This window comes from Neodiprion lecontei, chromosome 5 (assembly GCF_021901455.1).
Source record: "Neodiprion lecontei isolate iyNeoLeco1 chromosome 5, iyNeoLeco1.1, whole genome shotgun sequence".
Classification (NCBI taxonomy): Eukaryota; Metazoa; Arthropoda; class Insecta; order Hymenoptera; family Diprionidae; genus Neodiprion; species Neodiprion lecontei.
This window is the reverse complement of record NC_060264.1, coordinates 29,154,369-29,164,398: the sequence shown is the minus strand read 5'-3', so window position 1 is coordinate 29,164,398 and position 10,030 is coordinate 29,154,369. Positions and strand designations below refer to the sequence as shown.

General features: G+C 40.4%; 1 protein-coding gene and 1 long non-coding RNA gene across 2 annotated transcripts; one reads left to right on the top strand and one right to left on the bottom strand.

Annotated features, from left to right (window-relative positions):
- Positions 1 to 837: 837 nt before the first annotated feature.
- Positions 838 to 4,028, bottom strand: LOC107220352 (aspartate aminotransferase, mitochondrial). The gene is made up of 8 exons (XM_015658914.2): positions 3,920 to 4,028; positions 2,869 to 3,028; positions 2,658 to 2,786; positions 2,313 to 2,531; positions 2,065 to 2,221; positions 1,891 to 1,989; positions 1,506 to 1,822; positions 838 to 1,185 (listed from the first exon to the last, which is right to left on the bottom strand). The coding sequence occupies exons 1-8, from the start codon at positions 3,934 to 3,936 to the stop codon at positions 1,063 to 1,065; spliced, it is 1,221 nt and encodes a 406-aa protein (XP_015514400.1). The 5' UTR covers positions 3,937 to 4,028; the 3' UTR covers positions 838 to 1,062.
- A 2,063-nt stretch (positions 4,029 to 6,091) lies between these two features.
- LOC124294505 lies at positions 6,092 to 8,026 on the top strand. Its single transcript, XR_006904381.1, has 3 exons — positions 6,092 to 6,322; positions 6,679 to 7,149; positions 7,687 to 8,026. It is a non-coding gene; the product is annotated as an uncharacterized LOC124294505 (long non-coding RNA).
- Positions 8,027 to 10,030: the final 2,004 nt, after the last annotated feature.

Below are 10,030 nucleotides of genomic sequence, written 5' to 3'. Positions count from 1 at the left end.
TACAACCATGTTATCAATATCTTGTGCCGATTATAGTCTCTCCCCAGTCGGGAACTTTAATTATTTCCATAAATTACACTTTTCTAGATTCATCTTCACTGGCACATTTAAGACGACGTTTAATTGTATTTTTTACATTTCTGTGACTTCAAAAATCTGCCAATAGGAATTTGTATTTTATATGAAATGTATCATCTTAAGGTGGTCCGATGGATCGAGGAATCACGGTCAGCCGCCATTTGATTCGTATTACTAATTCAATAGGATGACCGAAAGACCGGATCCCACGCGATGTCTTTCAACAAAAACAAATCAAGACTTTGACGAAAAAAGCTGGTCATAAAAAAGCAATGAGAAGGAAATAACATCGCGCAGCAGCGTCGAACGGCTCTGAATCCTCGAATTGCGGGGAGAGGGGGTGATAGGAAAAAGCGATTTAAACGAGTTAGTTATGCCTTACGATCGAGTCGCTGTGACAACGAGAAGAACTCGTACAATTTTTGCCTCCGCTGGACAGTGTACAGGTGTACAAGGTATGGAATACTCTGTTATATTCTCAGGACACGTTTAGACACGCGTGGTTTTCTCACGTTTGGCAAATTACGCATCCACCAATTCTAATTACCGAATCTATAATGACCGTCCCGATTTAGGATCTCTGGCTCATGTCGAACCTGACAAAGTACATCTTACCACGTTCCTTTTTTTCCACTCGTCGTTGGATCTCGAGGCACCAGTAATCGAATACGACTTTATGTAATTATTCAAATCACGTCGTCAGGAGTAACGTTCAGGACGAATGAATTCCGACAAGATATATTTGAAAATTTGATGCTGCCATTTATTGCTACACATGACCATACATTTTATTTTATAAACGTTTATTATCAACATCTTGCACACTACACCTTCACGGGAAGAAACCCTCGAATTTTTTCTTGTAGAATTTTATCATTATCAATGAGTTGAGGGTGCGAATTTACACCAAAGTTGATGGTTTTTTCCGTCAGGGCAAAGACGTTGTTACTGCAAAAAACTCGCTCAAACAGTTGTATGAAATCTTCATTTGGTAACTTCGTGCAATGCTCTGGCGACGCGTTCCACATTTCCAGGAGTTATACGAGCCACTGCAATCCGACCGTCCACCGACACGTAAACGTGATGTTCGTTGCCCAATCTTTTCACCTGAAAATCGTTGGTTTCGATTATTTATGAAGGAAAGTAACCAAAGACATCAGCCTATAAATGCAGTTTAAACGTGGCTGCCGTTTACACGCATGCGATTTTATTTCGTCTCTACGATAACTTCCAGCTATCCCCTGTACTTCAGCGTCACATCAGACCTGATCAAATGATGGAAAGAATAGTTCGAGACCGATTTGACCCTCGATTGAGTTACGAAAATTGATAACTTGAAATTCACTTGCTCGGGGATGAATATACTGTGCTTGAATTCAATTCATACTTGAACCATGAGAAACAGATGAAGTGTGCTGGGGAATTACCTGTTCTAAAGTCAACCCACTGAAACAACACATTCCGACTTGATTGGTAACGTGATCCCAGTTTAATTTCGTGCCAGTTTTATCTAGGTGTTCCTTGAGCGCCTTTCGAGAGGAGTTTATCCTGTCTGTCATAGTCTTCAGGTCCTTGATCCACTGCTTTTTTAGATCAGGATCGGCGAAGATCTCGTTAGCAATTCTGACACCGTTTACAGGGGGGCAGGAGTACATCTCGCGCATGATGACCTTCAGCTGGGATCTCACTCTGACCGCTTCATCTGCACTGGCAGTGACAAAGCTCAAGGAACCGACGCGTTCCCCTGAATCGTGAAAAACGGACCAAAGTAAAGAAAAGCGAATACATATTATACTTTTATTATTTCCTCACCGTAAAGTCCGAGGCTCTTGGAATAGGTCTGTACTATTGTAAACTGGTGACCATCTCGGGCGAACAACCTTACGGAAGCAGAGTCCTGTTCTGTGTCACCTGTGAAGCAGAAACAGTGTCATTTAACTCGAGGATATTCGTCTCTTTCCTAGAATGTCTATCATCGTTAACTACCCTTTGCCAAGCCAAGGTGAGCCACATCGATAATTGGATAAATTCGCCTTTTCTTCAACGCCCCCGATATTTCAGCCCATTGTTCCAGAGTCGGATCCACGCCGCTGGGATTGTGCGCGGAGGGTTGAAGCAGGATAATCGATCCCTCTGGCATTCGCTGAAACATTTTGGTTTGAAGAATTCAACATACGGCAACAAGGCGTCGAAACTCGTTCGGTATTACCGATTTCACGAAAGTTAATAATTACCCCGATGTCTTCAAGGAACCCAGTGAAGTCGAGACATTTCTTGTGATAATCGTAGTAGCGGTATTTTTTAACGGATTTAAAATGTCGCAGAACCCCCTCGTAAGCACCGTAGGTCGGATCACTGGACCATATTTCATTAACACCTCTGTAAAATTGGGACATGAATTCTAGTGTGACACGAAGTCCACCAGTGCCACCAACTGCTTGGATCATCGCGACCTGAAATAACGTCAAGAATCCGGGTACTAGTGCTAATGAATCTTCGAGTAAATACAAACTCAGACAGATTCCTTCCATCCGTTTGCCTCATATTTCGTGCCACCTAATAAAATAGTCATCGCATACTCTGCCCTCAGCCAACAGCTCCGAGTCCTCGCCGAGCACCAGCTTGGTGCTGTTCAAGCAGAAGTCCGGGAAACCGTCAATGGGCAGATACTCCTTGTCGAGGTTCTTCGCCGCCAGTTTCTTCTCGGCCTGAAAATCACCCGGGGCTTTAGTGGCATGGTTCCAAAGTTTTTACGGTTTCGGTTGCAATTCGAACACAACAACGGTTTACCTGGCGAACGCAAGGCAGCACCCACGGATTCCCTGAATCATCTCGATAGACGCCAGCGGTCAGATCCACCTTTTCAGGATGTCGATCCCTCGTGTAAGCTTCCCCGCTTTGCAGCATCACGTCCGGAGGAGCAGCGGACACATGACTCCACCAGGATTCACTGAAATTGAACAGAACCACTATCATGTTTAGTTATCAAACCCGAAAGACAACGACTTCGAATCATTCCTTGCACTCGACCAGTTTCCTCACTTTGGCCAGAAAAATATTCTAAGATTCCGTGAATGCGATCGATGGAAACGTATTTCATTGGTGGTGTTCGTTCACAAGAAGAACACCCAGGAGCTGTACCATAGATGTAAACACTCTCCAAACACGAGCGTACCTCAGTTAATCACAACGGCTTTGTTCTCGTGAAAATAATAACTTACGAAACAACAAGCGTTGGTTTCTATCGTGAACAAAAGTTATTACACCGACAAAAATCAGTGTTCGGTTTCGTGAGAAATTGCATTCTTGGAACTTGTTTCGTCGATCAACAACAAACAATTCAAGTACTCTCCGAACATTAAGACGCAAGTAATTTTTTCCGCACCGACAACCCGAGTGCATGAAAAATTGTTGATTTTATTTAATGATCGGCAGTAGGAATTGTAGACAGAAACATTCCTGAATAATTTTGCACATTTTAGAGAATGGTATAAGTGGAATTGATGAATAAGCCGGTCTAGTAAAGAAATAAATTAAGAAATAACGAATTCGAGTACCGCCGATGACATTCCAAAAATAAATCATAATATTATGGATCCTCAACGTAAGTCATCATACATATTCACGTTCATCGTTCGATAAAGCAGACGCCGTTTACTGGACTCAGATAATACTTTACGTCTACACGCTTTCACTCTCGAATGAATTGACAAGGTTGAAAAATCATTAGCGACGTATTTAAAATTCCATTAACTTAAATCTTCAAAGATCGGTAGACATTCATTTGCGATTGCATTTACAAGGAATGCTTGCCCGGATTTTCATATCCTCGATCACTTACCTCGAGACAAACACCATGATAGTTTCGGAACAACCAAACGACTGGTACGTTGTCCAGCGAGTAACTAATATCGGCTCTATTAGAATGCCCCTCTGTATACCGGTTGTTCTAATAACCGTTTAGATACGAACTTCCGGCTAACTTGACGATACACTTGACGTATGTAAACAATTTAGGAACGCCTTTGGACCGCTCGAGCTACGACGTCAAATATTCCCACACTTATTCTCTTTTCTATGACATCACACGTGTGTGTCTTTCTAATTCATTTATCGGTTTCGACACTTTGGTATCACGACTTTAATTTTTATCCATCGATTTCTGCTGGAACTGCTTCAATTATCTCCATCTATGGTGCAAATTGACGGATAATTTGTTTTCAACTCATTAATTGTATTATGAAGCTCACGGTGGAAATCTAAATGGATAAATCGCACAGGTAAGATGTCTATACGTGTCTGTTTTGCTACTCTACGTACCAAACAACTCGTTGGATAAACATTTAGATTTACAATTAGACGTCACTTGACTACATTGAATTAGCGGTATCGTCCCTTCTAATTCAGCCCAAGAATAGCGTAAATATCTGTAACGTGTTTTCTGATGTAATGGAAATATAAAAATTTTCCTCGGAAAGTGAAATTTAAAATAAAATGTCATCCAATTCATATGCAATTCAGCCCTGCAACCGAACGCTGGGTTCGAATCTGAAAAACTGTTTCCATTCAGCCAGAGTATAATATAGATCAACGTCGAATAGCAATAGCGAGAAATTTTGTAAGGTACTTAGCTCGTGAAAACAGTCGTAGTCATGCAACGTCGGGTCTTAGTAAGAAATTTCCATTCTTCGACTACATTGGAATTGTGGGCGAAAATAATTGATTATCACATAGAGCGATGACCGCTACCGATTAGCAGAATATATTGAATTAACCTCACGAATCCCCGCGATTTGTGTTCACAGTGATTTCATAAGTTACACTACGCTCATAATGCGTAGTAAAGTATAAACTAACCAAAGTCTACTTTGTCTGCTATTAGTTTAATATTGATAATCTAAAAAATACAATGTACTCATACTTACGATTCACTGATCGAATATTATATACGTTGAAAAGAACGTCAAGAATAATTCGAGAAAATCAGTGCGAGAATCCGACGATGAAACTCCATCAGCACTGAGTTATCGTTACGACGATAACTGCTCCGAATACAAGTAAAGGTAGATTATTTCTTGTTGACGTAATGGGAATGAGAAAATCTTGATCATATGGTAATGCCTGATCATTGGAAGTAAGTGACGCACGTCATCGACCGAGAGTGCATTATAAGCGGATGAGCAAGTTTCTGGGAGCAGTCTAATAACGTTATTCACAGTGAACAAGCTCCTCTGCTTCCCATGCACTGATCCGCCCTCCTCAGTTCTCCGCCATCTTGACTGCACGGCTTTTGCAATTTGCATCATACATAATGCGCCAATTCGGTACAAGCTGCGTTCTCCGACACGAATTTATATAACTTACGTTAGTTTTTCAGCTAAACAAGATTTCAATGTCAATTTATTGTTTTCCCACAAGCATCAAATTATCGCAATAGTTACGAGTAATCGCAATCAAAACGTACAAGTAACAAATGCTAGATTACACTGGTCAACTGATGTCAAATTTTTATTTCGTCCACGTAACTAATAAAAGAAAAAATAGTTTTATTGGATAAAGTTTGCTTTTGTAGGAACAGAACATTATTTCGGATTTTAAGAAAAATTAGCATTTACAATCCAGATAGATTTACATCTAGAACCCAGACTCAAAATTCGTGTTGACCGGTGTTATTTATGAACGTAAAAAAGTCAAAAGCAAACTTTATGAGTAATAAATTAAGATTTTGCTTGTTATTCGAAGTATAGAATCAAAATATATTCATTCGAATATAAACTAAAAGAAAAATTATTTTTTTAGTGACCGGTGTTATCTGCCTAAAATTACGTACGAAACTCATTTTGGATTAGTACTCGGAACCGTATTTTTTGGTTGTGGCAAAACATGAATAAAACTTAAAGAATTTAAGAGAAATGTCTCGGTGCAGGCAAAAGCTAAGATTAGCTTTTCAAATAACAATGTATACAAGTTATTCAAATTACCAGTATCGTTATTCCTTTTAGCTATACGTCATGGAATTCTTATTAGAAGAAAGAAAAAGAACTACTTTTCTATACGACTAATTATTCGTTTTTTCACTTCAGAGATAGTCTCTCGCTGATTCCGAGTCCCCGATTTAAAATTCGAAGACTATAGGATCTCGGGAATATGAGGAATCATCGTCAAGAATAACTGACAACGAGTGTCGACGGATGCAGGACCCGATTCATCCCGTTCCTGTAAGGGTACGGCTGTGTATAATACGGTAGGTATAATATTTTGATCGCATCTCAAGGAAAAACCAGCCGTGGGCCCCTTGTTTGCAGGTGTATAATGGTTATGCTTCGCACGGCATGTAAACTGGATTAGTGACGCTGCGGTGGACCCCACTTTGTAAGGTCTTGTCTTATACGCTCGCGGTAGAAAACCAACCGCCGCACAGTCACCGCATGACCGAATAAGTTGACGCTTACTTTCCCAAAGTTTTTCTTTTTCCCGCTCCCCCGAATGTTTTTTTTTTTTTTTCTTCCGAGTACACGTGTCTTTCCCTCAGACCGGCGGGCAGACCGATACACCGTGCATGAGGCTTTCACCGAATCGTTACCGATATTTAATTTACAGATCGCAGAGTCATTCAGCTCTGCCGATAATTTACCCCCAGAGGCGGGTGATTTTAACAACGAAATTAGTCAGTCGACTATCGCTGCTGTCGTTATGTTGTGATAAAGGTAACGGACGAGTTATTCTTGAAATCACACGACAGAGTTCGAGGAAAGTGTGAGTAATTCTCAGTCGAATAAGGAAGACCACCGCGGTAGTTTCGCTCCCACGCGCGAGGCGTCAGGGTATCCAACGGTGGATGCCATTCTTCCTCTTCTTTTTTACACCAAATTGACGTCGGCCAGCCTGGGATCTAAATGTACGAATGGATCACGGATCACGGGACAGACCCCGCCGATCCTCGAGGTTTCGACGGTTCGTCGCGCGTCGAATTGCCGACGCCGCAGCCAGCGACTAAAGCAGATCGGCTGAAACAAGGTGAAAAAAGCTTTGTGCCTGCCGTAGAAGACACAAATAAACTTCAAAATAAAGGTAAGTCTTCGTCATTTCGGGGTAAACGATCAACGATCAGTCGTTAAAGTCGTTGTCTCGACTATGTCCGTTATCTTGCTTCCTAAAACCATTGTACATATAATATCGGTCTCTAATTTTTAACTCCATGTAGAAAGAAACTCACCCTTAACGCACTCGCAAGAAGCTAGATGACGTTACAAGCTTCGATGTACTCGAAATATAAGTCTGTAAACAAAAACTTTGCATTCGATTTTCATGAATTCTCGTTTAATTTACGCCAAACCTCCGGTTCCCTTTTCATTGTCTTCTTGTACCTACAGCGATTATAATTATCATCACCCGCAAGAACTGTTGTACGGAAAATAAACGGTGAAACTTGCCACTCAACCCCAGCAAATAGGCAACCAAAGTCACGTCTTCTGTTTATACATATTGAAAGTGTAACTTTGGTTGCCTATCTGCTGGCGTTGAGTGACGAGTTCACGAAAAAAAAAAATCGGTACACGTACACCTACATGAATAAGCGAGATAATTTTTGCGTCATGTTTTTCCAAGCCGTTAAAAAGCCAAAGGGGGTGACGATGATCATGGCGAGCATATTCTGGGGTGGCAGGAAAGGGCGAATGGGAGACGCATTCATCGGGGTGAAACAGGATAGTCGTATCCGACTTTGTATAGGCGAGCCGGCGGTGCACCGTCCAGCAAAAACAGGGGTAGGCGGAGCTCTCTGACGAGCCGGTAACTGCCTGTGAATAATTTAATATTATATGTCTTTCGTCCCCTTTCATTCTTCGGTTGAAACCCCCGGATCGCCCAAGTCTGTTTCCATCCCCGATTCCGTCTAGCCGACCACGTTTTCACCGCAGCTTCGATTTGATTAGGTATGTAAAATAAAATCCCGCGTCTACGTCTCCCCCTCCCCTCCCATGCATTGAAGAATTTACCCTGAATCAAATCGAAATCTAAAACTGTAAAATCGTGAAATGAAAATGTAATGTGACAGCAACTCGTTACAGAACCGATCGAGTAATTGAACAGGAGAATTGAAGAAGGTTGTAACTGCCTCCAATAAAAAAAATTTTTTTTTTTTGCGCATATTTAGATACCGCTTGAGTTTAAGAAAAAATCACACTTACAGTCTTTCTTAATTACCATCTTCAATTATTTGTCAATTTCTTACAGTTTCCAAGATCAAAAGCCCTTTGTTATTATGCCTGAAGAGACGGTTTTCGTCATGTTTCTAAACATAACTTGTCGAGATATATATATTTTTTTTTTTTCACTTGTATGCCGGTATTTTTCATTTCTCTAATTTTTTTTTTGTTTTTGTTCCGCTTATTAGGCGCGGTTGCGTTGTCGGGAGGTTACAAGGATCCGAAGATACCTAACCGTGAACGACGCACGGCAACGTCGTGGGCGTTTCAAGGGAGAGAGCGCGAGTTGTGCAGCACGCGGCCTGTTCTGTATTCTTAATTACTTTTTAATTACCGTTAACAGAGTAGAAGCATCGTACAGATCGGTTGTACAGGTATTATTCGACGAAAATTAGGAGCTCCAGATCTTGGCTGCAAATCGGAATTAGACCGTGAACGATGGGGAGATTAATTGATATCGTTATATTATATACGCCCGCCACATCTCACCTCAGAGAGATACTAAAAAATATGCATTATGGACTAGATAAAAAATTAAACACGTCTAGTAAAACAGCGGTTTCAAAATATCACCGATCAACGTTACGAGACACGTGTATATGCGAGTGAATTCCTAGCTACTTCACGGTCCGTCGTCTGCTAAAATTTAATGCGCATGCGTTACTATACGAGAGCGTCTGTTTGCCAGGGGTACTAACCGTCATAAATTTAGTCGAAAGTTCCCCGCGATTTATCCAACCTGAAAAATCTTTACGATTGTCAATGGCAGTTGTGCTCAATTTATAAGTGTCGAAATTTTTTAAATCATAGACAGTTGGCCTCTTTGGCAAACAGTCAATGCTCTAGGATCCTATCGCGTGCGCGTTGAGTTTTTGCAGACGACGGATCATGCGGTCGTTAGAAATTCACTCTGTATAAATACATACCTACCGTACGTATTACCTAAACACGGTGAAAAATAATCATCACGCTTAATCGTGTACAAGCTATGCTCGATTTGCCGGTGCTCTGGAGAATTAACCACGATTATTCTCGCGGTCGCGTGGCGTCCAACCCTCATCTGCTCTTACACGAATATAATATACGTTGGATATTTCGCCTGTATAATATTATATAATTGCCGCGTGATGTTTCGCAATAAAATATACATTGTACGCTGGAAATAAAAGAAGTGAACAAAAAGCAACAAGTATAAGTCACGGCTTAATACCTACCTGTACTACGTGTAATACGTTCGCTGGGGAAAAATATCCCGACGCCCATTTTCCATATGCGGTGCTTATTAACAATCTAATTGTGCAGCATACCTATATATATATATATATATATGTACAATAATTTCTCAGACCGCATGCAACCCCGAAGGGGAATAATTGTTTCAGACGTTGAAGAAATTATTTTCTGGGTGCAAATCTCTCCCGTTATAATTTAATGGAAAAAACTAGAAATAGTACATGTTTCGCTATACAACTATCGGAATAGTAATTTTTTTTTCACTACATATTCCTTATACATTTACTGCATAGTATCAGATATTGTATCGGAAAAATATTGGAAAAGGTATATAAAAGGTATAATAATAGTTTCATCGTATCATGTTCAGTTGTATAATCAACGTTTAATGAAACAAACTTTATATAATATCATATACATATTTATATACATTTACATATTACAGTAAGAAAAGTAATAATAATAACAGCAACAACAATAATGTTAATGATAATGATGAAGATGAGAATAAT

What these genes read in the sequence shown, in the direction of transcription:
- LOC107220352 (XM_015658914.2), bottom strand. An exon ending in AGCTGTTGGCTGAGGGCAGA is followed by an intron (nt 2,532 to 2,657) that starts GTATGCGATGAC and finishes ACGTTATTTCAG; the next exon opens with GTCGCGATGATCCAAGCAGT. An exon ending in CAAGAGCCTCGGACTTTACG is followed by an intron (nt 1,823 to 1,890) that starts GTGAGGAAATAA and finishes TTCACGATTCAG; the next exon opens with GGGAACGCGTCGGTTCCTTG.